We start from the raw sequence: 27,055 nt of genomic DNA on the forward strand, positions 1-27,055 counted from the left end.
CCAAGGTTGGAATGGGGTGGATGTGGGCTCTCGGTAGGTTGTGGGAAGGAGGAAGCAGGGTGGGTGGTTCTGAAGGAGGAGGAGATGCAGCAGGGAGGAAACACAGGAGCAGGTGGGCGTTGGGGTCAGTTCAGAGGAGCCAAGAAGTCGCTCTGTCAGGAGCCCCCTGCAGGACAGGGGGTGCTACTACAGCCACGGCAACAGGATCTGGGGGAGGGGCAGGAAGTCCCCCAGGTAATGAACTTGGTGCTGGGATTGAACAACTGATGTCTCCCTAAACATTCCACATCGCTCTCTTGTTCACCCAAGTACAGGCTAACACGCAAGAACTCGGCCAGTTAAAAATGACCAAGCGTTTTCAACACAAACCGTCCCCCCTCCGACTCCCCACCAGCCAACAATGAAGACAGCCACCTGGGCATACTGTGTTTGCCGGGACTACCCACGTCCCAGCCTGCAGCTGTGCAGCCTGAGGCTCGGGCTTGGGAGGAATGGAGCCTTGCCTCAGATGGCTTGCCTGGTGGGTGCTGGAGGGAGCTGGGTTCTAAGGCCCTGGAGGCGGCCACAATTAGACCCTGTAATGAAATTGTGGCGGCACAGCTGGCAACACACTTGGGGCATTCTGTGGGGAAACATTATTTCCCGTGATCAGGTAAACGGATCCCTCCCCTGGGGTGGCTAATTTCCTTTCCAAATTTTACCTACTTATTTATTTATTTCAAAGGCAGAGAGAGGGAGAGGGAGAGGCAGAGAGAGAGGAGACGCAGAAATCACCTATCCTTGATTCCCTGTTCAAGTGCCCTCAGTGCCTGCAGCTGGCCAGGCTGGCCCAGGCTCTCTCAACCCTGAGCTCCACCTTGGGCGGCAGGGACCCAGAGGCTGAGTCGTCACCTCCTGCCTCCCAGGGTATGGTGGGATTGACCCCGACCCTGTGACAGGGGATGCTCCTGGCCCCCAGAAGGCTGTCTGATTTCTGATGACATCAAGTTCCTTGGGAAGTACAGGCCACGGTGGGGACCTGGAAGCCCCCATGGGTGACAGCCATTTTGTCCTAGTCCATTTTTTGTCTTTGTTTCATACTTGGCTGCTGTGCTTGTGTGTGTGTTTTAAGATTTATTTTATTTTTATTGTAAAGGCAGATATACAGAGATGAGGAGAGACGGAGAGAGAGGAAGATCTTCTGTCCAATGATTCACCCCCCAAGTGATCGCAACGGCCGATGCTGAGCTGATCCGAAGCCAGGAGCCAGGAACTTCCTCCAGGTCTCCCATGCGGGTGCAGGGTCTCAAGGGTTTGGGCCGTCCTCGACTGCTTTTCCAGGCCACAAGCAGGGAGCTGGATGGGAAGTGGAGCTGCCAGGATTAGAACTGACATCCATATGGGATCCCGGTGCATTCAAGGTAAGGATTTTAGTTGCTAGGCCACCGCACTGGGCCCAGATTTATTTATTTTTAAAAATATTTTTAAAGGCAGATTTATGGGGAAGACAGAAAGATCTTTCATCCACTGGTTCACTCCCCAAGTGGCTGCAACAGCTTCTGGTGCCAAGGAGAGAATCCCCGTTCAGCCCTGGTGTTGGCTGGTCATAAGGAAAAACACACAGAAGAGAGACAGAGCAAGCTCTTCTACCACTGCTTCACTCCCCAGATGGCCACAAAGGCCGGAGCTGGGCCAGGAGGAAGCCAGGAACCTGAAACTCCATTTGGGTCTTTCACTGTGGGTGGCAGGGACGACAGCACACAGGCCAACCCCCATCATCTTAAAGGGTAGGCTACAAAGTCCATTTTTCCTGTTTTCAAAAGACAAACTGAAGCACAGACTGCAGCCCCTCCCCAGACTGACAGCAGATCCAGTCATTTTTCTTCAAGGCAGGACAGGTTAACGCCACCCCCTCCCACGGCTCCCAGCTGACAGCTCTGGGTCCCAAGATAGGGGCCCAGGCTTGTGCAAACACCCCACGGTCCTACTCACTGCACCCCACCCCACTGCACCCCACCCCACCCCACCCCATCCAGGCCCCTTCAGCAATGTTGGGCAGGAGCCAGCTGAAATTAACCAGTGCACAGACAGACTGATGCTCTGCGTCCTGAATGGCTGCCTCAAGTTCTGTTTAAAAAGAAACACGAGCTGGCATGAAAAGATGGAGCTGAGGTCTGTTAGAGGTCCCTGCCCTCCACCAGGCATTTGGAGAGGCCCTGGCTGAGTTTGCTGGGCCACCGTCTCCCACAAGGAGACCAAGGCCTGCAGGGGACTGACAAGTGGCTGTCGCTGCTTAAGGTCCCCAGTCTGCTCAAGTCTGCAAAGGTACTAAAGCTGGGATCAGGGTTCACTCACCCTCTCCCCTCTCTTCTCCACCACCACCCAGAGCTGCTTTTTTGTTGTTGTTTCGGAAAGGCAGGTTTTAAAAAATCATTTATTTATTTATTTATTTACTTACTTACTTATAGGAAAATCAGATTTACAGAGAGGAGAGACAGAGAGGAAAATCTTCTGTCTGCTGGTTCACCCCCAGGTGGCTGCAATGACTTTAGCTGAACTGATCTGAAGCCAGGAGCCAGGAGCCTCTTCCAGGTTTTCCATGCAGGTGAAGGGTCCCAAGGCTTTGGGCAGTTCTCAACTGCTTTCTCAGGCCACAAGCAGGAAGCTGAATGGGAAGTGGAGTAGCTGGGATATGAAACGGCACCCATATGGGATCCTGGCACATGCAAGGCAAGGACTTTAGCCACTAGACTACTGCCCCAGATCCAGCAAAAGCAGATTATACGAGAGGAGAGACAGAGAAAAATTTTCTATCTGCTGGTTCACTCCCCAAAGGGTAACAGCCAGATCTGAAGCCAGGAGCTTCTTCCAGATCTCCCACACAGGCACAGGGGCTGAAGGCTTTAGGCCATCCTCTACTGCATTCCCAGGCCACAAGCAGAAAGCTGGATGGGAAGTGGAGCAGCCGGGACATGAACCAGTGACCTTGTGGGGATACTGGCACATGCAGGCAGAAGATTACCGTGTTGAGCCACCGTCCCGGCCCCCAAAACTTTTCTTTCTCAGCCTCCCTTCCTCTTGCCCCTCTGCTGAGCTGCGCCCTGGCTCATTGTGCTGCCTTGCTCTGCCCAAGCAGCCCCTCCTGATGGAGAACTGGATTCTTCGGGGGTCCTCTGGGGACTTCCTCTAGGGCACACAGTTGATGGCAGGCTGAACTTCCGCACCATTAGCTGAGCCCCTGCCCGACCCCCGCGCCCCGTAAACACACACACACACACACACACACGCAGTGGGAACCACACCCACCAGCCTTGGCCCCTGCCATCAGCTGTCAGGCAGAGCTCCAACATCTGGTTCAGCAGATAGGAAGGGCCCAGGAGGGCTGTCTCACCAAGCCAAAATGTTCCTTTATAGGGGAACCCTCCTTCTCCTCTTGTGCGACAGGCAGCAGGGGTGGTGAGGAGGCAGGGGTGGGGGGAAAGGTGTGAGTCAGTCACAGAGAGAGGACCCAGGGCCCTGGTGAGAGGGGCAGGGCAGGTATGGGCTGCAGGGCCTTCCTGTTGGCCCACGAGGACACACAGCCAAGTGGGCACAAATCCTCCGTAGATCATCCCTTCACCGCCACCATCACCCCCTCCCTGTACCCTGCACACAGCCCAACTAAGGCCTGGTCAGGGTGTGAGGGTGGCCTGGCCTCGCGCAGTCACAGCTACACTGAGCACACTGCTAGTGAAGAGCTCAGCACAGTGGCGGGGCTCCCTTCAATGCCAGGGGTCCCGACACACAGCAGGTGTTGCCCAGGGGCCGGGGTGTGCCTGTGTGATCCCAGTCCTTCTAACCTCTGGCTGCAGACATTGAAGGACGATGCTGCCCTAAGGCTCACGCTGCCCCAGCAGAGGAGGGGACTCCCATTGTTTCAAAGGGGGACTGTGAGGAGGAGCCCCAGTCACCCAGCATGAGGCGGCTAGGCCAGCCACCTGGGTAACCCAGCATCCCCACACATACTAGTCCTGAGCTCCTACCATGTGCACCTCAGGTGGCTGAGTGGCAGGCAACTGGATCCTCAAGAAGGGAAGAATATGCTTATGGGACTCCACAGGCTTTAGGGGGCAGGAACCCAAGTCCTTGAGCCATTGCTGTTCTTTCCCAACAAGCACGTGCGTAGGAAGCTGGAATAGGGGTGGGGTTGAGATAGCACGCAAACCCAGGCCCTCCCAGGCGGGATGCGGGCATCCCAGGGGTATTTTAGCCGGTGTGCCAAACACCAGTCCTGAACTCAGTTTTAAAATGAACCAGGTGGTGCCAGTGTTGTGGTACAGCAAGTTATCACCTGAAACATTGCCATTCCGTATGGGCATCGATTCATGTCCCGGCTCCTCCACTTCCCATTTGGCTTCCTGACAATGGACTGGGAAACCAGCAACGGACAGCACGGCTGCTCGGGCCCCTGTACCTGCATGGGAAATCTGCAAGAATCTCCTGGCTTCCAGCCCAGTCTCGGCCGTTGTGGCCATTGAAGGAGCAAACCAGTGGGTGGACAATTCTTTCTTCTCTCTCTCCCCCAACCCCCTGTGTCTTTCAAATACATTTTAAAAAATCATAAAAAATGAACCAGCAGAATGGTGAGCAAAGAGAAAAGGGCTGACAGGGCAGGGACCAAGAGCAAGTTCATCGCCAGGAAGCAGGGGCCAACCTGGAATGAGTCTGGCAGGGACCGCAGGGTGCGTTAGGGACAGGGAAGCTAGCTGTGTGGGGCCCCTTGTGTGGTCCCTAGGAGCTGCCCTCCCCAAGGTGCCTCCTCCCTGTACCTGCCTAAGTCCCCAACCCTGGTTCAGGATCCCCTAGTACCACCTAGCTCCTCAGTGTCTGGGCTTGGCCTCAGCAAATCTGTGCTGGGAGCCAAGAGGCAGTCCCCTTCCTGCCCAGCCAACCTTGAGAGCCAAGGTCAGTGCAGTGGGCTGTGGTTTCCGAGCAGCTGCAGCCCCGCCCGAGCTGGGTGTCCCAGAGTGCCTGACTCCATTGGATCAGCTTAACCTTGACCTCCGGGGACTGCAGAGAGCGGAACCATGTCCTGGAGGGTTTGTGCTTGCTGTTCCCACACCCACTTTGATCTCCTGGCGCTGCCTGAGAGTACATTCAGCTGCGGCCACCAGTGCTGGAGAGCTGTGTGGCCCCGGGGGAAGTGGCCTTGCCTCTGGTCGTCCACTTTCACATATTGTAAGGATGAATGGAGAACAAGTTTACAAGGGAAGACAAACCATGTTTTTCTTTTTAGATTGATTTACTTATTTGAAGGAGTGACAGAGAGATCTTCCATTCTGATTCACTTTCCAGATGATCCCAAGAAGCCAGGAGCCCAAATCGCAGCCGAATCTCCCATATGGGTGGCCCTGGCCCTAGCACTGAGGCCATGACCTGGGGCCCCAAGGGTGTGCATTCACAGGAGTGGAGCCACAGCCTGAGAGGGGCCAGTTCCCCTCTGTGGGGGCAGGTGGGTATCCCAAACAGCTGGGCTGCCTAAACCAGGACAACTCGTCCTATGAGATGGGTCTGTTCACCACCCCATGATGAAGCTTTTGGTACAGATGAGGAAACTGAGGCCCCAAGGAGGGTCTTTGGCAAGGAGGGAGCTAGATTTTGGCTTCTTGCCCTGGGCAGGGGCTGTTTCTAAGAGCTAAGTCCCTTCCAACATCCCAGTGTGAGTTCACAAAGGGAGGATTATTTCTTTTTTTGTTTTGTTTTGTTGGAAAGTCAGATATATAGAGAAGAGGAGAGACAGAAAAATCTTCTGCCCACTGATTCACTCCCCAAGCAGCCGCAATGGTCAGAGCTGAGCTGATCTGAAGCCAGGAACCTCTTCCGGGTCTCCCATGCGGGTGCAGGGTCCCAAGGCTTTGGGCCGTCCTCGACTGCTTTCCCAGGCCACAAGCAGGGAGCTGGATGAGACACGGGGCTGCCAGGATTAGAACCGGCACCCACATGGGATCCCGGTGCATGCCAGGCAAGGATTTTAGCTGCTAGGCTACTGCACCAGGCCCAGAGAGGGTTATTTCAATGCACCCTGCACCCAGTGGGGACTGAGCAGCTGAGCACTGGCTGACCGGTCATTTTGTGGTCCTTGGGGACTTGGGAGCCATGCTAGCATTGTGGACAGGTGCCACTCCCCTGGGTACAAAGATGACCTTGTTGGATGAGGGGAGGATGAGATGGTACAAAAAGAATGGGGAGAAGAGGCCCAGCTGCAAAGTGAAGGTGACCTCAGGGCTCGGCAGGGTTGCCACACATGTTCTGCACACCACAGTGCCCATCAGCCCTTCCAAATGCCTCTTCCTAGAGGCCTACCCTGACCACTTTCCTGGCTTATGTGAGAATTCCTGAGGGAGGAAAAGCTGCCACTCAGCCATGCCTGCTCCTGCAGGAGACGAGGGCGGCCTGTGTGTGCAGGTTTTCAGCAAGTTAATCCTCTTGACAGCCCCGGCAGGGCAGCATGCTAGGCTCCCCGCAACTTGGAGGTTGGGGATGTCTGATCATTGGCTCAATCCCAGGCACTCTGGTTCCAAATCACATACATTCCCCTGGGTGGCGCTGTCTGTGGGTGCTTAATCCAGAGCCAGTGTCCTGGGGCTGGGGCTCTGGGGCAGCTGGGAAGGCTGCTGCCAATTTTGCTAGCATCCCGTCTGGATACGGGTTCCAGTTTTGGCTGCTCAGCTTCCCGTCCATCTCTTCACCAATGGCCTGAGGAAGGCTCTGAAGGATGGCCAAGTGCTTGGGCTTATGCCACTCATGTGGGAGACTTGAATGAAACTCCTGGCTCTGCTCCGGCTCTGTAGCCACATGAACAAGCCTTATTTTTTTTTCAAGGTTTATTTATTCTTATTGGAAAGACAGATTTATATAGAGAAAGACAGAGAGAAAGATCTTCCGTCCACTAGTTCAGTTTCCAAGTGCCCACAATGGCCAGAGCTGAGCCAATCCAAAGCCAGGAGCCAGAAGCTTCTTCCTGGTTTCCAGCACTAGTGGAGGGTCCCAAGGCTTTGGCCCATGACCTACTGCTTTCCCTGGCCACAAGCAGAGAGCTGTATGGGAACTAGAGCATCTGGGACCCAAACCAACACCCATGTGGGATCCTGGTGCTTACAAGGGGGAGGATTAGCCAATTAAGCCATTGTGCCAGGTCCTAACTCTGCCTTTCAAATAAATAATCTTTTTTTTTTTTTTTTAAAGACGGAGTCAGGGCTATGGTCCAGCTGGTTAAGCTGTGGCTTACAATGCTGGTGTTCCATATGGGCACCGGTTGGGTTTCCCAGCGCTCCATTTCTGATCCAGCTTCCTGTTAATGTGCCTGAGACCACCGTACCAATCTGGAAGACTTGGAAGAAACTCATGGCTCCTGGCCCAGCCCCTGGTGTCTCTCCCTCTCTTTCTAGATCTGTAACTCTGTCTTTCAAATAAATGAAACATTTTTAAAGTCAGTTTCCTAATAGCCACGGTGAAGAAGGAAAGCTAGTTGGGCGGTTCTCCGTCATGAGACAAGGTTGCCTCTGAGTCCTGTGGCATTCCAGCCCTTGTGTAGAACTTGGTTCCAGGAAGAATTCATGGATTCTGTGTGACATCCTCACCCATCAGTGAATAAGAAGACTACAGAAACTTTCCCCAGACAACTGGGTATTCTTTGGATCCCATTAGAGGCTGTGGCACAATGCAGTGAGAACCAGGACTGAACTTCCCGGAGGAGGTGGTGTTCACAGATACCCCAGCATGACCCCTGGCCTCTGACTCTGGGCAGGGTGCGGCTGAGAGGTCCAAGGAGCCAGCCTGTGAAGTGGGCTGGGGTAGAGGTCCAGCAGGGCTGCAGTCTGACCCTGCTGCCAACTGTGTGACCTTAGAAGTTTCATCGCTGAGGACTCTCTACCTCAGTGCTCTCCCTGAGCCTCAGTTTACCCCTTCCTAGAATGGAATGAGAATGCCTCTCTCATCAGGACAGGGCAACATCCACTCTTTCATGCTGTGAACATTCGGAGTCTGCCTTTTGCCAGGGGCTGTAGGTACAATGGCCACCAGTGCTGAGGACCTGACCTTGTGGGGCTCAGGGCCCAGATGCAATCAACGAACAATTCAGCAAGAACTATCACACAGCCAGCGGGCCAAGGGCGGGGTAGGGAAGAAATGCTGGCTGAGACTGTTGGTTGTCCAATTTCTTGTCTTTCTTTCTTTCTTTAACACAGAGAGGAGGAGAGACAGAGAGGAAGATCTTCAGTCCGATGATTCACTCCCCAAGTGACCACAATGGCCAGAACTGCGCCAGTCTGAAGCCAGGAGCCTCTTCCAGGTCTCCCACACAGGTACAGGATCCCAAAGCCTTGGGCCATCCTCGACTGCTTTCCCAGGCTACAAACAGGGAGCTGGATGGGAAGCGGGGCCCATATGGGATCCTGGCGCATTCAAGGTAAGGACTTTAGCTGCTAGGTTACCACACTGAGCCTGGTTGTCCAATTTCATACTCTCCTCCTCTCACTCTATGGAAATAGAACTCTGGATCCACGACTTTGCAGAATAAACATTGCATTGCCCAGGGGTAGGCATGTGCTGCCATGGGTGAAACTGTCATTTGGGAGCTCACATCTCATTTTAGTGTCTGGTTCAAGTCCAGGCTACTCTGCTTCTGATCAATGGAAGAGCAGAGAGATAACAGCCGCACAGCAGTAGACTGGACAGTGTGGGCCTTGACCAGATGCAAGGCAAGGGAGAGGGTAGGACCAATGAGGCAGCTGGGTGTGGGGTGCAGGGACTATGGCTTGGTTCTCTGCCACTTTGTGTGAGGGACATTCGAATTGATCTGTTCCCATGGCTGTTCTCAGGGTTGCTTGCTGCTTAGGCAGTAGGGATGAGGACCAAGTTTTAGGTTGATTCCATTTGAGTCAACAAGCACGTAGGAACCATTCACTGAGGCTAAGCCCTGGGTCAAATTCAAGGGCTGGGAGCCATGGAGCCTGGCCTTGGGAAATGCCACACGAGGGGCAGAGAGAGGACAGCAGGGCAGGGAACCCAGGCAGTGAGACAAACAGACTCCTGGCTGAGCAGTCCCCAGATCTGTAGGGGCAGGGTTGGGGGAGGGGAAATGCCAGCGCTGAGGTCAGAGGTCAAAGCTTCTGTGGGGCAGGCTGGGAGAGGAAGAGTGTCACCTGGAAAACTCGGAAAGCCAAGAGAACAGCCGACATTCAGGCAAAGGCAGTACCACAGCCCTGCCTGAACGCTGGAACAGTCCTGCATCCCAGGCCAAGGTCTCCAGGGAGCCGCCTGACCTCCTGCCTCCCCAGACCTGTCCTTGGACGTCCCTTCTGCTTCCCCAGCCCCTCTGCGCCCTCTTGGGACCCCTCCCGTTCTCTTTTCCTCCCCTCAAGTGCAGAGTCCCTGGTAGGTCAGGGAACACCCACTTCCTCCCGGAGGAAAAGGCTGGTGCTGCAGGCTATGGGGTGCAGGTTTCCGAAGAGGAGGCTTAGAGGAGTGAGCCCTGCTGGCCCTTCCAGTCCTGCCCTCCTTCCTCCTTCTCCTTGGCACTCCACCTCCCTTGCCACCTACTGCCTCCACAGGGCTGTGATGGTCCCAGTCCTCCTTCTGGTCAGCCCAAGACGGCTCTGCAGCTGCATCTCCTCCCCGGTACCCCCACTGCAGGCCTTACTTCCCCTGCCCCTCAGGAGCTCAAGACTCAGCTTGGCATCTGTTCTCACCTCCCAAGTCACTTGCAGCTCAGCACTGCACACGGCAGTGAGGGAGTACTGCCTGTTCTCTCTGGCCATGAACTCTTTGAAGATGGACTCTGTACTGGTCCTAGGCTGAGCTGCCAGGCACATGGGAGACACCTGTCCCTGTGGCTCCTTCTCATTGTTCACAAGTTGGCCCTTATCTACATCCAGGGAGGAGAATGCATCTTGGCTCCTTCCCACTTTGTCTTCTTGTTGGGTCACAACAGCCCAAGGAGGAAAGGGAAGACCGGAGAGAGGATGTGACCAGCTCTAGTTCACACAGCCCCAGCAATCCCACAGGAGCCCAATATCCTAGCCCTAGGAATGGCCATGACTCCCCCGGCACCACCCTGACCAAGCCCTACCCCTGTTGACCTGGACTCCACTTTCAGTGGGTCCCCCACCCCACTCGTCATAGCCGCCCCTGCAAGCCAGGGCTCACTGAGCAGGGCTCCTGCCCTCCTGAGGCCATTGTCCTGGCCAGTGAGGCTCCATAAGGGGCCTGAGGATAGCAGCTGAAGACCGCCCAGGGCTGTCCAGAAGCAGGTGTGAGGTCACCAGCTGGGTCTGCCCTCGGCAGTCACAGGCCCTTGTGGGCACCTGAGTGTCAAGTCCACTGCACCAGGCAACTTGGCTAACCTGTAGTCCAGGCCCTCTCCTGCCGAGTCAGCTTCTGACCCACAGGCCGTAGTTGGGGGGAACCCTTCCACCACCCATGCTGAGTTTTGCTCCCACTCCAGGGCTGATGATATTCTGCACACAAGAAGCATGGAAGAACACCCCCCAATGCCCTCCTCGCACCTCCCGGGCCACATCATATGGGGGCTCCTCCTTGACCTACATCATTGCTGCTGACATTATGCCTGGCTTCTGGCCTCCTGGATCATGAATGTGGATGTGACAGAGGAACCTGGTAGGCTTCTTCCCAGTGCTACAGGAGGGGTGAGGGGAGGAGGGCAGGAGAGGCACTAAGGGCCAGGGTGATGGGTATAGAGCAGGTGACCCAGAAGGGCCCCCAAATGATGGGTGTCGGACCTGTCCATCCAGCCTGGGGCATGGCTCCAGGGAATCTTAGTGCTGCTTCTCCAGTGCCCAGCCTGTGCTGGACCTGCAAGTGTCCTGAGTCAACTCCAGATGGGAGCAAAATGAGAACCAGGAGCCACCTCTTCCTGTTGGAAAAGCATAAGCCAGATGTGAGTGGGATGGTGGTCAGACAGGGATAGCCATCCCTGATGATATGCAGGGGCACGTGGTGTGAGCACAGAGGACAGCTGCCGAGGACTGCCCCCAGCACAGCTAGGCCACTGCCTCATGCTTGGCTAGCTGCCGTGCTTACTGTCACCCCCAGCCAGCCCTCAGTGCTTTCTTTTTTTTTTTTCTAAAGATTTATTCACTTTATTACAGTCAGATATACAGAGAGGAGGAGAGACAGAGAGGAAGATCTTCCGTCCCATGATTCACTCCCCAAGTGAGCCGCAGCAGGCCGTTGCGCGCCGATCTGAAGCCGGGAACCTGGAACCTCTTCCAGGCCTCCCACACGGGTGCAGGGTCCCAATGCATTGGGCCATCCTTGACTGCTTTCCCAGGCCACAAGCAGGGAGCTGGATGGGAAGTGGAGCTGCCGGGATTAGAACTGGCGCCCATATGGGATCCCGGGGCTTTCAAGGCGAGGACTTTAGTCGCTAGGCCACACCGCCGGGCCCCTCAGTGCTTTCTGACTCCCCAACGTTGCACTTGACCCCCCTGCCCTGTGGGCTCCTGGGGCAGGCAGAGGGATCTTCCCTTGGCATTCAATTCCTCTGATCACAGGAAATCACCCAGTGGGTGCCCAGGGCTTGAGACAGGTCCACAGCAGAGAGGATGTGCGCCAGTACAGGAAGGGACATGGCATGGCCCGGTCCCCCTTTGCCCAAGCCTGCCCCACTCCTGGGTGGTGTGAAGGCCTGTGGTGGGAAGCTCCTGAGCACTAGGCTCGCTCACCCACCTCTCCACTGTCACTGTTCTTATGTGCAACAGACAGGGGGGCAGTGGTAAACAGGCAGCCTCTGCAGGCTGGGAGAGTGCAGAGGGACCACCTGGGAAGACCCACGGGATGCCATGTGCATAGGTACGGTCCACAGCCTGAGGCCTCAAGGGGAAGCTGCTTCAGCACTGTCATTCCCTCCTCTTGTCAAGAGGAGGGAATGACACACAGTCAAGAGGAAACCCTGGTTCCCCACTTGCAGGGCTCTGACTCGGGGGACAAACCTCTGCCCTTTCCTCTCTGCCAGGACCCAGCCCGATGCAAGCTGAGAGCAAGCCTTCTGCAGGTGTGTGGCCTGGCCAGCCAGACCCACCTTTGTCCCTCCTCAAGTTGCTATCTTCAGGCTGGTGATCACAAAACCCCACAGTCTCACTTGATAAAGGAGCAAATGGAGCCCAGGGAAGATGAGGGGCAGCTAGCCAGTGCCCCGGCTGGGCTGGGATGGGCTGGGCTGGATTGGGACCCCTATCCACAGACTCCCACCTCTCTTCAGGGGTTAGTGGCTTTACATAGCAAGTAAAGCCATACCTGCAACATCAACATTCCATACGAGCACCAGTTCAAATCCCTTCTGCTCCACTTCCCAGCCAGCTTCCTGCTAATGTACCTGCAAAAAGCAGTGGTGGACAGACTAAGTGCTTGGGCTCCTGCGCTCATGTGGGAGCCCTGGAAAAAGCTCTTGGCTCCTGGCTTCCTTCTGGCCTGGTCCCTTGGCTGTGGCGGCCATTTGGGGAGTGAACCAGCAGATGGAAGATCTTTCTCTGTCTCTCCTTCTGTCTCTGTAGCCCTGTAAATAAATAAATAAAATAAATGAATAAAATAAGTCATTAAAATAAAGTAAATAAGTTAAAAACAAACAAGCAAATAAATAAAACTCTTCTTTCTTGCTGACTTGCTTGAACTTGTCTTTTCAGCCTTGGTTTCACTAACAGCCCAGGCCCTGGCCACCCCCCAGGAGCAGAGAGATGGGCCCACTGGGGGGGCGGGGGGTAAGAGGAGGCTGAGAATGCAGCTGCTCTGGCCCAGGGGCCTGGGGCCAGCTGCCACAGAGGAGCCAGTGTGCCCAGACATTGGGGCTTTGTCAGTTTCCAGCTTGGGCTGTTTCGTTGACCTGACATTGTTTCAAGTTGACTGTCAGCACCTGAGTGCCCAGGGATCGGCTCTCAGAGGCAGCCAGGGTCTTGGGGAGAGAGTGGCCAGGGCTCCCTAGCCTGGGCCCTGGGAGCACACTGTGCAGGTTCCAGTGTGAAGGCTGTGGAGGAACAGCAGGTCCTGGCCAGGACCCCAAGCCAGGGGAGTGAAGAAGGCACACCATGGCAGGTGGTAGTCCCACAGAGGATGAATGGAGGCAGGACAGAGCCTGCCATGGGGAGGCTGGGCAGGAAGATTCGGGAGGCTGTGGGGGCTGGCCAGGCTGGGGTGGGGTGGGTCACAGCTGTCCAGATGTGGGTAAGAGATAGCTCTGTTTATGAGGCACACAGGCAGGATCGGGGCGGGGGCTTGGAAGGGGCTCCCAGGTCCACGGGGCGGGCAGATTAGGAGGCGGGAGCATGAGTCAGGGGTTTGCAAGTTGCCCCCGGGCGCGGGAGCCAGGACCTGATGCTGTCAGTGCCAGCGTGAGCTCAGCTGGTCGCAGAGGGCAAGGACGGCTGCAGGAGCTTGCTGAGAGACCCCGAGGTTGGAAGCAGGTGAGTGGCACAGGGAGGGGCTGGAGGGGGCCTTCAGCACCTGCTCTGAGGGCTTTTGCAGGTGGTCAGACTGAATCTGTGCCAGGATAGGCACAGGCCCCTGAGCTCGCCGGGGGTGCAGGTGGGTGGGGTGAGAATGTGACCATGTGAGCGTTGGCTCCAGGCACAGGCCCATGGCATCTGCAGCCAAGGGAGTGGGGCAGCAGGTGGCTCAGGTGAAAGACGGGTGTGGGGCTGGCATGTGTGTGTATGGGGGGATAACCCTGAGCCCTTCAGATGTGGGTCTGTGTCAGGCTCCTACTGCCCAGCCCCCCTGGCACACCCAGCCTCAAATCACTCATCCCCTCTCCTCCCCATGCCATCTCCCACCCAGGAGGCAAAATGGCAGCTGACCCTGCTCCTCATCTGAGACACTTCCAGAAGTCTACCTGGGGGTACCTGATGCTGTCCCTGGTCTGGAGGGAAAGGAGGACCCTACCACCACCACCACCCTAACAAGCTGAAAACACTTAGGGCAGTTAATCCCTGGGAACTGAAGGCAAATTGGAGGAGGATAGAGATGGCAAAGTCTGAACTTGATCCCAGTGGCAAGGGTGAGGAGGGCAAGCATGCACACAGAGCTCTTCATGTGTCAGGCAGGGTTCTAAGCTTTCCTGTGTCGGCTCTGACTCAGTGCTTACAGCAGGTGCCATGATCCTCAGCCCCATCTGACACACGAGAGGTCTCAGGCACAGAGCAGTGAAGCTTTTATCCTGGGTAACACAGTTAGCAAATGGCAGGGCTGGGATTCCAACCCAGCTCTTCTAAATGTAGAGTTCATGTTCTATTTTTTTCCTTGAATTTATTTTCATTTATTTGAAAAGCAGAGAGAGAGAGAGAGAGAGTGAGCATGTGTACTCTTCCATCCACTAGTTCACTCCCCAAATGCCTGCAATAGCTGGGACTGGGCCAGGTTGAATACAGGGCCCCAGAACTCCGTCCAAGTCTCCCACATGGCAGGGAGTCATCCCCTGCCCAAGCCATCACCTGATGTCTCCCAGCATGTGTGTGTGCAGGAAACAGAGTTGGGACTGGAAGGCACTTGAGCGGGAGACGTAAGCCTCCTGCATGGCATTTCTCAGCATCATGGTTGGAGACAGGGCTGGAAGGCAGAGGCTGCCATCCTACCTCTGCCATCTGCCCACAGAGCCACACAAGGAGGCATGCTTCTTCAAACCTTAATGTTCTTATCCAGGAGACAAGCTGGTGACAGTCCACTTCACCAATGCCCGATGTCATTGGGAGCCTGTCACTCCTGCCTCCTCCCAGCCCTTGTCTGTCTCCTGGGTGCCAGCTGCCCCACCCGCCCTTATCTGGCCTGGCCCTATGCTGGCCAGCCAGCTGTTGGGTGGCTTCTACATGCAGGTGGTGACTGGGGACCTGACTTTATCAGTGCCATGCAGAACAAGCTAGGAGCAGCTGGGCCAGGCTGGGCCAGCAATCTGGGTTTGGGCACCTTCTCTGAAGCCCCTCTGCTATCCTCCCCTCCTCTTTCGCTGAATTCTCAGTAACCCAGTGGGAAGACTCTCCCCCTGCACAGATGGGGGCACTGAGCCCAGAGGGAGAAGCCTGAGGCCAGACAGAGGTGGAGAGCAGCTCTCCAGAGATGGAGAGGCAGCCTAGTTCTCCGGATTCTCTGGCTCTGAGCTTCCCACCCTCTGGATGGGGCACCAAGATGGCAGTCCTGAGCCCTGGCAGGGTGCACAGGATGGCCCTGAGAAGGAAGGAAAATAAAGGTAGCAGAAGCAAGGACAGGTATCTGCCGCATTGGATAAGCCCTGGGTTAGGACGTCCCACTAAGGAGGGCGGGGTCTGAGTCCCAACTCCTGCTCATGAGAGGTGGCAAGTGATGACGCATCAGTCGGTTGGTCCTCGGCTTCTGTCCCTTAGTTCCAGCCAAGTTCAGTGGGGCTCATTTCTGGCCACTGGGACATGGAGTGACTAATGTGCACTCTCTGTGTCTTGCTGCCTTTGGAACAAATGAAAAGGAAAAAAAATGATGGGAGAAGAGGGAAGGTAGGGAGGGAAGCAGATGTGTGGCGGGGGGTCCTCGGGGGAGGGGCTGTGCCATCGTCAGCCTCACCCTTCCCCGGGCTGCTACTGACCCCCCTCCACCTCACCAGGCAGGGTTCCCCCCTTGTCTCAGTTTAGGGGGAGGCACACAGTCAGCTCTGCTCCCTCTCTCAAGACATAGGAGCTCCCACTTCTTTTTCTTTCTCTTTTTTTAAAGACTTATTTAGTATTTATTGGGAAGTCAGGTTTATAGGGAGAAGGAGAGACAGAGAGAAAGATCTTCCATTTGCTGGTTCACTCCCTAAGTAACCGCTGATCTGATCTGAAGTCAGGAGCTAGGAGCTTTTCCAGGTCTCCCATGTGGGTGCAAAGTCCCAAGGCCTTGGGCCATCCTCAACTGCTTTCCTAGGCTACAACCAGGGAGCTGGATGAGAAGTGGAGAAGCCAGGATATGGATCAGTGCCCATTTGGGATCCTGGTGCATGCCAGGCAAGGACTTTAGCCACTAGGCTACCATACTGGGTCCAGGAATTTCCATTTCTTAGAAAGAAAGTTCTCATTGCGACTCCTTTGGCTCAGCTTGGCTCTGCCATTCCTATACCTGCACCCACCTCAACTCTCCCAGTCCCACCCGAGCTGCCAGCCTAGCTTTGGGGCCCCTTGCTTTAGGGTCACCCCACCCAGCAGTGCCACCCCCTCACTCTCCAGATTCTGTTATTCCTCAGAGCCCATTGCTCTGGCCCAGCTCTCTGGGGGGATGTCTCAGGAACCGCATAGGCTGCCTGCATTTCTGTTATCCTGGCAGAGCTGGGCGCTGCGGAGATAACGGGTGGACTGGTGCCTCTCCCAGCTCTCAACAGGATGCCAGCACAGCCTCCTGTTGCCCCTGTTGGGGAGAAGGGGGAGAGAGCCCCTCCATACGCACTCTTCCTTGATCCTGTCCATGTTTTCCCGAGATGGACACACCCACCTTGCTGTTAGTGATCTGCCCAAGCAAAGGGAGGCTCAGGGCTCAGAGGCTTCCAGCCAGGGTCCTGCTCAGCTGACACCTCAGCCTCTGAGCCCCAGGCTATTGCCACTGAAGAAATGCTTGCCCAACACCTACTGCATGGCTACCACCTTACCAGAGGAGGGTGTTTCCTGGGGATGGAGACACACGGGGTCTTTGTGCCCATGTGGCTTCCCTCCCAGAGGCACTGCCAGACTTTACTCGGCTCAATCCAGAAGCTGACAGATGGGGTTGCTGTGCATCAAGGCAGTCAGGGAAGGCCTCTGCCCTTAAGGTGTTCGAGCTGAGACTTGAAACAGGCTGAGGTGCTATGGGCAGTTCTTTGGGGTAGGGACAGCAAGATGTGCAAACGCTCTGGGGCAGGAAAGGGCTTGGTGAGCTCCAGGAACCCCAAGGAGGCTGTAGCTGGGGAGGAGAGAATGAAGGAGGCAAGGTTCAGGATGAGTTGAGGAGAGGAGTGGGTTACATCCTCCTGGGCCTGGGGCCACTCCCAAGGGAAGCCACCATCTCAGAGTGAAGGAGAGTTGTGGCCATCCTTGGGGGATCTGAAGAGGGGACAGGTCCTGCTCCTGGGGTCCCTCCACCAGACACCCTTAAATGGATGCCAGTCAAGCCCTCCCCTGCACTCCCCTGCACTCCCAGCCCCTGCACCTGAGATCCTCCCTGTACCAACTCACAGCCCCTCTAGGGGAGGCCAGGAGACCCCGGGCTGCCTGCAGCTCCCTCAGCCTTGCTTCTCCTGAGCAGGAACCCGCGAGGCGGGTAATGCTGGGGGCTCATCCACCGCGGACACCCAGATACTCAGGACAGCACTATGGGGGACTTGCAGGTAAGTCTGTCAGGGTCCCACCTGGGAGCTCCCTAATGAGCCAGATCTAGGCTGCCACCTGCCCTGGGGGCTTCGGGTGCCCCTGGCACCCCAACCTGATGGTCCCTTCTCCCAGGAGGACTACGAAGAAGGGCTGGAGGAGATTCTAGAGGAAGGAGAATATGAAGACCCAGGGGTGTCCATGCCCCAGGTGGAGGAGCCGTCTGGTGAGCCCTAATTCCCTTTCCTTCTGCCAGGATGGGCCCTGGAGGGGGCGGGGCTCTGTGGACTTGCCCTGCCCACTTCTCCCCGTCCCACTCCTGCTCTGCCGCCTCCCTCCCGCTGCCCCCTCCATTGCCCCGTCTCCTACCCCCCCACACTGCACACCAGTTCTCTGCACAATCCTTACTGATTGCAGGGTAAACAGGGTTATGTTTGAAATGACCACAGGAGCTAAGTGGGGGCAGAGGGCTGGGGAGCAAGGCCAGTCACCCATCACAGTGACCGTGCCATGTGTCAGAGGGCAGCGACTCCCTGTCTGGGACAGGGGAGTATGCCCTCAGGCATCCAAGCCCACTCCACACTCCTTGCCTGAGCCACTAAGCCAGGTACTGGGCTGGCTCTGGGGTGATTCTGTCTTGGGAGCCAAAGTTCCTGAGAAATAGGGTTAGGGGAGTGGACCACAGACACCCCCTGAGCAGAGAGACTATAGGAGTTCCTTGGCCTGCCAAGGTCTTCCTCGGGCGCCCCGGCTGGGACTTGTCACCTGTTTACTATCAACCGACCTTCAATGCTGGCAACTATTCCTGAGGTTAAGAGGTCCCTGGAGGGCCGGCCTCGGTGGGTGGGTGGGTGGGGAGTATAAGAGGCTGGCTGCAGCCTGGTGTGCCACCCAGCGAGCTGCCTGCAGTCGGTGGATCCCACAGGTAGGGCAAAGACAAGGAGGCTGCGCCCAGAGAGGGCAGGGCAGCGAGGAGGCAGGTGGGGGTGGTGCCCAAACGGGTATTCAGGGTTCACATCTCATCCTGTGAAGGTCCTTTTCCATTCTCACTGAGAGGGGCCAGGGTCCTCACCAGGCCTGTTTTGAGTGATGACCCATCCAGGCTGGACCCAGAGCAGGCAAGGGGGCAGAAAGGCAGGGGCAGCAGTGTGGGGGGGCTCTGGGTTGGGGGAACCACACTAAAGGGGCCTCTGGCCTTTCAGCCTCTCCCTTCGAGCCGGCGCCCACAGACTACCATACCACCACATCGAGCCCGGGCACCCACGAGGTAGGACCAGATATCCCCAGTTCCTGTCTCCCTGGAAGACATTCCCATTGTTCCCGGGGAAGGGCAGCAGAGGGTTAGCCATAGCCTCGGGCTTGGTGGGGACCCCACAAACAGGCAGAAAAGAGTGGGATCCTGAGAACTTACTGGAAGGGAAGTGCACCCCTTTGTGGCAGGGGTAGGTGGACTGGAAGGGAGAGTATGGCTGCTGAGGGGCACTGGTAAGAGCTGCCCGGGACACACAGCCTGAGATCCATACCTTCTCTACCCCAGCCCCCTGGCCCACTGGGCACCAGACCAGTGTGCTGGTTAGGAACTTGCACCTGCCCTTAGTAGACACCCTGAGATGGACTACCTGGCCCCAAAGGCCACATAGCCTTAGCCACTGGGCCCTGGCCCCTCTTGCCCCCAAGGAAGCCATGCTGCTGGTCCCCCTCTCCCCTGCCCTCACTCAATGGTGGGGATTCATACACCCCGCCCTGCATGCCCCAGCTCTATGTGGAGCTGCAGGAACTGGTGATGGATGAGCGGAACCAGGAGCTGAGATGGATGGAGGCAGCGCACTGGGTGCGCCTGGAGGAGAACCTGGGCCGCGACGGGGCCTGGGGCCGCCCGCACCTGTCCTACCTCACCTTCTGGAGCCTCCTGGAGCTGCAAAGAGTCTTCGTCAAGGGTAAGCTCCCCACTCCCCTTGAGTTCCCTGGTCCTCTGCCACTGCCCCCCAACCCTTGGGGCGGCCCCAGGGTTAAAGGGTTTACTGCTCCCCTGCCCCTACCCCACCATTGCAGGCAGCTTCCTCTTGGATCTTGCTGAGAGCTCCCTGGCCGGAGTCGCCAACCAGCTTCTGGACAGGTTCATCTATGAGGAGCAGATCCGGCCTCAGGACCGAGACGAGCTGCTCCGGGCACTGCTACTCAAACACAGGTGCTGCTGCCCGTCTGCCTGCACCACACCCAGCAGGGCCCCTCCCCACCCACCTGCTCCAGGTCTCCCCACCCCTGATGCCTCCGGAGGGTGCCTGCATCTCATGCTCTGAGCTGCGGGCCTAGAGCCCACTGGCCCCGTCCCCTTGGGCTCTCACCCAGCCCCTCCATGCACAAACTGTTCCCTCCCATGCACAGAAGCTCTCTGTGATTCTTCCTCCTTGAGGCCTCTCCCATCTGACCCTTTGGGAAGTCCTACTTGGTGTCTGCCCTCCACCTCCCCCATTAAGCATCCCCACAGCCTTAACAGTTTGTTCTAAGCTGGTGTCCCCTGTGTGTCTTGCAGCCATGCTGGGGATCTGGAGGCTCTGGGGGGTGTGAAGCCTGTGGTCCTGACCCGCTCTGGGGACCCCTCACAACCTCTTCTCCCCCAAGAGGCTTCATTGGAGACGCAGCTCTTCTGTGTCCAGGTGAGGCAGTGTGGGGAAGCCCTCCAACCCAAATGTGGCAGGGGTGAGAATGGGGTGGGGTCCAGAGAGGCCTGAGCATGTCCCCTGATGGCCTCCTGCCCGCAGGGAGAGGCGCCCGCACCATCAGGAATCCTAGAAAAGATCCCCCCGGATTCGGAGGCCACTGTGGTGCTAGTAGGTAAGAGCCAACACCGTGTGCCTCTCACCGCTTCTACTGCCCCAGCCTGCCCTTCCCCAGGCCTGAGCACCAGTGGCCTCTTCCCAGGCCTGTTCTGCTGGGCATGAATACCCTTCACTGGTCCCTTGTCCCCAGGTCGTGCCACCTTTCTGGAGCGGCCGGTGCTGGGCTTCGTGCGGCTGCAAGAGGCAGCACCACTGGAGGCCTTGGAGCTGCCCGTGCCTGTACGCTTCCTGCTCGTGTTGCTGGGGCCCGAGGCCCCCCACACTGACTATACTCAGCTGGGCCGGGCCGCCGCCACCCTCATGTCAGAGAGGGTGAGGAGGGGTCTGCGGGGACTGGGGCAGCTGCTGGGGGAGTTCCTGGGTTCCTTTTGGTTCACTAGTCCCATTCGGCTGCATCTGTTCCATCTGGCCTGGATCTGGTGCTCGGACTGTGTGATCTGGCCTTTACCCTGGCTTGGCTGGTCTGGCCTGGTCCTGCCTGGTTGTTTCTGGCCTGGGCTGGCCTGCTCTATCCTGCCTAACCCGCCCAGTGTGCTTTGGCTCCTTCTGCAGTCCCTGCCTGTCCCAATGCCCTTCCTCAGGTGAGGACCAGAGTCGGGTGAGAGGGGCTCAGCAGATGCCAGCAGCTGTGACACTCTCTCCTGCCCACACTAGGTGTTCCGCACCAGGGCCTACCTGGCCCAGAGCCCGGGGGAGCTGGTGCATTGCCTGGAGGGCTTCTTGGACTGCAGCCTGGTGCTGCCTCCTACGGACTTGCCCTCCGAGCAGGCCCTGCTGAGCCTGGTGCCCGTGCAGCAAGAACTGCTCCGAAGACGCTACCTACCCAGCCCTGCCAAGCCGGACCCTAGCTTCTACAAGGGCCTAGGTACCCAGACTGTCCAAACCCTGAGCTCCCCCCCACAACCCCTGAATACCTCAGCACAGTCTCCCCTCACTCTGGGGTCGGGGGTCTCTGGCCTCCCTGGCCACTCCATTGCTCACCTCACCCCTCTGACCACACCTTATCCTCCATCACAGACCTGAATGGGGGTTCCGGGGTGCCTGGCAGCCCAGAGGACCCTCTGCAGCGGACAGGCCGGCTCTTCGGGGGTCTGGTGCGTGATATCCGGCGCCGCTACCCATACTACCTGAGCGACATCACGGACGCACTTAGCCCTCAGGTGTTGGCTGCTGTCATCTTCATCTACTTTGCTGCCCTGTCACCTGCCATCACCTTCGGCGGCCTCCTGGGTCAGTGCCAAAAGCCTGGGTCCCTCTCCCCCTTTTCCCCACCCCTGCATTCTGACTTCTGGCCTTCTGGACCCTGCTTGCCTATGGCTGGCTCTGTGGGCCCCTGGAGGTGATCTCATGACCTTGATCCCTGCTGTGTCCTCCACCCACAGGAGAAAAGACCCGGAACCAGATGGGGGTATCAGAGCTGCTCATCTCCACGGCAATGCAGGGCATCCTTTTCGCCCTCCTGGCGGCTCAGCCCCTGCTGGTGTTGGGCTTCTCAGGACCCCTGCTGGTGTTTGAGGAAGCCTTCTATATGGTAGCTCTTCCCCCAACACTATCACTGTCCCCTGCCCCCACCCCACACCTGCCCCAGAGAACCCAAGCCATTCGAGCCATTCCTGTGACCCACCTTCCTCTGACTGCCCCACAGTTCTGTGAGAGCAATAACCTGGAGTACATCGTGGGCCGGGCGTGGATTGGCTTCTGGCTCATCCTGCTGGTGCTGCTGGTGGTGGCCTTCGAGGGCAGCTTCCTGGTCCGCTTCATCTCACGCTACACCCAGGAGATCTTCTCCTTCCTCATCTCCCTCATCTTCATTTTTGAAACCTTCTCCAAGCTGATCAAGGTGGGGGCCCACAGGAATGTTACTGTACGCAGGAGACACCTGACAAGCTGTCTGTGCCAGGGGCACATGTGGCTATCCAGCACTGGTGTGGTTCAACCATGCAACTGTACACATCACACATACAACCACACACAAAGAGAGAGAGACTCGGGAGCTCATGTGTCTGTATGTTCACGTATTACACAGAACTGCACCCTGGGTTGACTGTAACCATGTTCGTGTTGACACCCACTGCCTGGGACTCAGTGTTCTTGCATGGGAGGGTGACTCCCTGTGCATCTGTCTGTTCGTGACTATACACAGTACGACTTTCAGGCACTTGTGTGTGAGATTGCAAGGGGAAACTACACTATGGCAAGGCAGATGGAGAATGGACAGATGCTAAATGATGGATGGATGGTATATGATGGATGAATGGATGGACTGAAGATGAATGGGTGATGAATGATGGATGGAAGAATACTAGTGTTGGGTGAACTTTGCTGCCAAAGCTGAGGCTGGAAGAGACCAGGATGTTTTGGTGTTTCTCCTGCAGATCTTCCAGGACCACCCGCTGCAGGCACAGTACAACTTCAGTGTATCCACGAAGCCCAAACCACAGGGCCCTCTACCCAACACTGCCCTCCTCTCTCTTGTGCTCATGGCCGGGACCTTCTTCTTTGCCATGATGCTGCGCAAGTTCAAGAACAGCTCCTACTTTCCTGGCAAGGTCAGCACACCCTCCTCACCCATCCTGGTCTATACTGCCCCATCTCAATACAAAGTCTACCTTCCCAACTTCCCAGCGTCTTTGAGTTCCCTTCCTGTCCCAGATTCCCAAACCTAATTCCAAGTTTCCCTGGCCTCCTTCTTCTCCCTGCGGGTTAGCTCATCTCAACCCATCCAGGCTGAGAGCCCATTAGGGAATGAGGCACAATTCTTGGGAAGAGTTGGGGAAGCTGTGGGGAAGCTGTGGAACTGGGGGTGGCGCTGGGCCATAGGAGAAGAAAGGAGATGAGCAGGATGGAGCATTGGGTGCTGATGCAGGTGAACATGGGGCAGGAGGGTGGACAAGTGGAGATGGGGAGCAACTGAGAACTGACCACTGGTCCCTTCACATGCCCTCAGCTGCGTCGGGTCATCGGCGACTTTGGGGTCCCCATCTCAATCCTCATCATGGTGCTGGTGGACTCCTTCATTCAGGATACCTACACTCAGGTGACCCCTCCTCCTAGCCCTAAAACCCTACCTCACTCCTATTCCCATTCTCACTTCTCACCCAAGGACTGCTTTGTTCATTCTTGCCAGCTCCTGGAACTGTCTCCATCCCTTCCCCGCCTCCCATGGGATGGGACACTATAGGAACCCCACTGGCCAAAGCAAGGGACTGGGCAGGCCAAGTGGACTGCTTTATAACCTGATCCCAGAGTGTGGGAAAGAGCCTATTGGAGATCCAGGCAGATCTGGGCAGGCATCTCAGCTCCTGCACTGAACAGCTATGTGGCATGGTGATGTGGGCTCAGCTACCCCCACTCCAATCCTATTTCCCCATCTAAGTTGGAGTAAGAAGCGCATGCCTAGTGTCATAACTGGAGGCAAGGTACAGCTCAAGACCAGGAAGTCCCTGAGGGTCCCCATTGGCTTCTCAAGCCTGGCTCCCGAAACTCCCTCCTCTCCAGAGCACCCGGCCTCTGCTGCTCTCACCAAACTATCGCTCCCACAGAAACTCTCGGTGCCCAGTGGCCTCCAGGTGTCCAACTCTTCGGCCCGTGGCTGGGTCATCCACCCGTTGGGCCTATTCTCCCCCTTCCCACTTTGGATGATGTTTGGGGCAGCCCTGCCAGCCGTGCTTGTCTTCATCCTCATATTCCTGGAGTCTCAGATTACCACGTGAGTGCTAAAGCAGGGGCTGGGCCTGGGAGGGCCAGGGCCAGGGGGTGCTTCCAGGGAGTGGCCCTCCTGTTGGAGTGGTCAAGGGCAGGCCCAGGTTGGTTCTAAGAGACCTGATGCTGGTGTGTGTGTGTGTGAGAGAGAGAGAGAGAGAGAGAGAGAGAGAGAGAGAGAGAGACTTCATGCTATATCACCTGGAGATCACATTTAAAGAAAAAGAGTACCAGGCTGTCAGAGCAGGGACTGGATCCCAGGCTATGTTGGCTATTCACCACCTGCCTGTGGATGCTGGGACTCTTACAACTGTAGTATCCAGGTTCTCAGAGCGGGTGGGAAGAGTGGAATCAGGACCCCAGTGGGAATTGGGCACAGAGGGGCTTGACTGTAGGGCAGGGAGGCAGGAGCTCGGAATGGAGGGCATGGGAAATCAGCTCTGACCCCACTGCGGCTGGTGCCCCTAGGCTGATCGTCAGCAAACCAGAACGCAAGATGATCAAGGGTTCTGGCTTCCACCTGGACCTGCTGCTGGTGGTGGGCATGGGTGGAGTGGCTGCCATCTTCGGGATGCCCTGGCTCAGCGCGACCACTGTGCGCTCTGTCACCCACGCCAATGCCCTCACTGTCATGGGCAAGGCGAGCAGCCCAGGGGCTGCGGCCCAGATCCAGGAGGTCAAAGAGCAGCGGATCAGTGGGCTCCTTGTGTCCCTGCTTGTGGGTAAGTGAGGGCTAGCCATACCAGGTGCCACCTCCCCACCCTGCCCACTCTGCATGCCCTGTCCCAGCCCCTGTCCCACCCCCACCTCCCACTCAGCAGCAGGGAGTCCTGGAGGAAATGCCTCAAGCATTGGGGTGGGCAGTTGAACTGGGGGAAGGACCTTCTGTGGACCAGCCCCTACCTTCTGAGCTGACCCAGCAGAGGTCTAAGCCTGCCCTGCTGTGAACTCAAAACCTCTCCTGCTCTCTGGGCCTCAGTGTCCCTGACTGCCTTCTAGTCCAGCTGCCCTGGGAGCACTGCAAGGGCGTGATCAGGGAGGAAGGAACAGAAGGGGCACAAGGCTCCGTGGGAGCAATGCCACAGTCACAGGTGGGGCAATCAGGGAAGCTGATGGCACTGCTGTTCCCTAGGCCTGTCCATCCTCATGGAGCCCATCCTGTCCCGCATCCCACTTGCTGTACTCTTTGGAATCTTCCTGTACATGGGGGTCACGTCCCTCAGCGGCATACAGCTCTTTGATCGCATCTTGCTTCTGCTCAAGCCTGCCAAGTACCACCCGGATGTGCCCTTCGTCAAGCGGGTAACAGGCCCTCCCGGGCTGCCCAGCTCGGGGAGGAGGGCAGGGAGGGGCAGGAGGGGGTGCCAGGGCAGGACCGGTACTGAGCCCAACCTCAACCCGCAGGTGAAGACCTGGCGTATGCATTTGTTCACGGGCATCCAAGTAATCTGCTTGGCTTTGCTGTGGGTTGTGAAGTCCACTCCCGCTTCGCTGGCCCTGCCCTTCGTCCTCATCCTCACTGTGCCCCTGCGCCGCTTTCTGCTGCCCCTTATCTTCAGCAACCTGGAGCTCCAGTGTGTGAGTGGCAGACCTGGGTGGCTTGGGGGTCTGGGAAGGTCAAGGGGGGCAGGCGGCAGGCAGCAGCTGGGAAGGGCGAGGAGGTCAGAGGAGCGGGAGAAGGTGACAGTTGCATCTCCAGAACCTGCAGGCTTAGGGTCCAGTTCCCAGCCTGCAGAGACATGGAGAAGGCAGCTTCTTTTGCACCTCCACTTTGCTCCCCTGTAAGGAGGAGTCACAGCAGGTGGGGAAACCTTCGAGATGTACAGGCATGTGGAGCTGCCTGACCTGCTCCTGACTGCAATGGCCCTCCAAGGACGGGGCAGGCTCTTACCCATCCTTTTCCCTGCCCCACCCCTGCAGTTGGACGCTGATGACTCCAAGGCCACCTTTGACGAGGAAGAAGGTCGGGACGAGTATGATGAAGTGGCCATGCCTGTGTGAGCGGCCACCTTAGACCCCACATGGCTTCCTCCAACCTCAGCAACTTTTATTCGCCCACCTGCCAGGAAAGCACAAGTTTATGGGCACCTCATGGACTCCCAGGCTCCTCCTGAGAAATGACTGTGGTCCTAAGGGTAGGGGTGGGATGGGAGGAGGGAGATGGGTTCCTAAGAAAGGGCCACAGGAAGTAGGCTGACTGCTGGCTGGACCAAGGAGGCCCACAGAAGGGAACTTGGTCCACAGTCCCCCCAATGCCATGCTACCACATGGGGGTTGCTAGTGGAAGCCTGAGATCTGAGCTGTGTCCCTTCATGGCACACAGAGGGGCTACTTAGGGTGGGGGGAGGGTGGGGCTCCAGCTTGCTATATGACCCTGGGCATGTCTTTGGCACTCCCCACCCCTACTTCTTCTTCCATAACATGGGTTGTGAATAACAGCATCCATAGGACAGAGTGATCACCAAGCACAATTAAGTGGTGGAGGTTGGAGAGAAGGCTTTGTTAACTGAAAAGACAGTAGTCACCAAGCCTGCCCAAAGCCACACAGCTCCAGCGCCAGGTCCCTGATGGTCACCTGCCGCCCCAGGCCCAGGGTGCCCCAATGACCTGTTTACCCTCTCTTCCCAAGTCCAGGCTGAAGCCCTCTGGGGTTGCAGAGAGCTGTTCCTGGGGAGGGCAGGCTGTGGGTGAGGACCAGGTGTGGGGCAGGGTCTACCGGACTCTGGCTCCTTCACCTGAGCACTCCTTCATTCTATAAACATGTCCTGAAGGCCCTGAACCCTGTGGGCTCTGAGCGGACTGAGCTGGACCCCACCTGGGGTGGGCCTAGTGGAGCACTGCATAGGTTGTTCTAGAATAGGGGAGGGGGAGGGATGGACAGGAGGAGGAGAGGGTTGTAATTTATTGTGTATTTTCTAAAGGCTTTCATTATACTTTAGCTGCACACAGGCTCCCAGACCCTCCCCCGACCACAATAAGAGAGCGACTGTCCCCAACCCCCTCCAAACCCAGTCCTGGGGAGAACCCAGCTGTGACAAATGGGGAAGGAGACAGCAGGCTCTCTAAAATGTAGAGGGGGGAAAAAATCTATTTTTTTTATAAAACAAAAATATAAAAAGTTGCAAGAACTGGGAGTAGTGAGGGATAAAAGGAACTAAAAATCTAGAGGGACCACAAAGAAAGGAGGTGGCGACGAGGCTCTTAGGGCAG

General features: G+C 57.0%; 1 protein-coding gene across 2 annotated transcripts; it reads left to right on the forward strand.

Moving 5' to 3' along the window:
* On the forward strand, positions 1-27,055 carry SLC4A1 (solute carrier family 4 member 1 (Diego blood group)). 2 transcript variants are annotated; one of them, XM_058675564.1, is made up of 20 exons: positions 1-16; positions 17,242-17,323; positions 17,439-17,529; positions 18,506-18,570; positions 19,060-19,240; positions 19,356-19,491; positions 19,837-19,960; positions 20,066-20,138; positions 20,274-20,455; positions 20,798-21,008; positions 21,161-21,373; positions 21,526-21,674; positions 21,789-21,983; positions 22,519-22,692; positions 23,091-23,180; positions 23,686-23,852; positions 24,314-24,567; positions 24,978-25,147; positions 25,250-25,423; positions 25,766-27,055. In XM_058675564.1, exons 2-20 carry the CDS (start codon positions 17,309-17,311, stop codon positions 25,844-25,846), a joined length of 2,745 nt encoding a protein of 914 aa, XP_058531547.1. In that variant the 5' UTR covers positions 1-16; positions 17,242-17,308; the 3' UTR covers positions 25,847-27,055. The 2 variants fall into 2 exon arrangements, with proteins under 2 accessions (XP_058531547.1, XP_058531546.1); XM_058675563.1 differs by lacking the exon at positions 1-16 and adding an exon at positions 13,317-13,433.

This window comes from Ochotona princeps, chromosome 17 (assembly GCF_030435755.1).
Source record: "Ochotona princeps isolate mOchPri1 chromosome 17, mOchPri1.hap1, whole genome shotgun sequence".
In the NCBI taxonomy this organism is placed as follows: domain Eukaryota; kingdom Metazoa; phylum Chordata; class Mammalia; order Lagomorpha; family Ochotonidae; genus Ochotona; species Ochotona princeps.

Bases quoted from the DNA above. Each gene is read 5' to 3' on its own strand.
- SLC4A1 (XM_058675564.1), top strand. The intron at 18,571-19,059 runs GTAGGACCAGAT...TGCATGCCCCAG, and splicing joins CGAGCCCGGGCACCCACGAG to CTCTATGTGGAGCTGCAGGA. The intron at 19,961-20,065 runs GTGAGGCAGTGT...TCCTGCCCGCAG, and splicing joins CGCAGCTCTTCTGTGTCCAG to GGAGAGGCGCCCGCACCATC.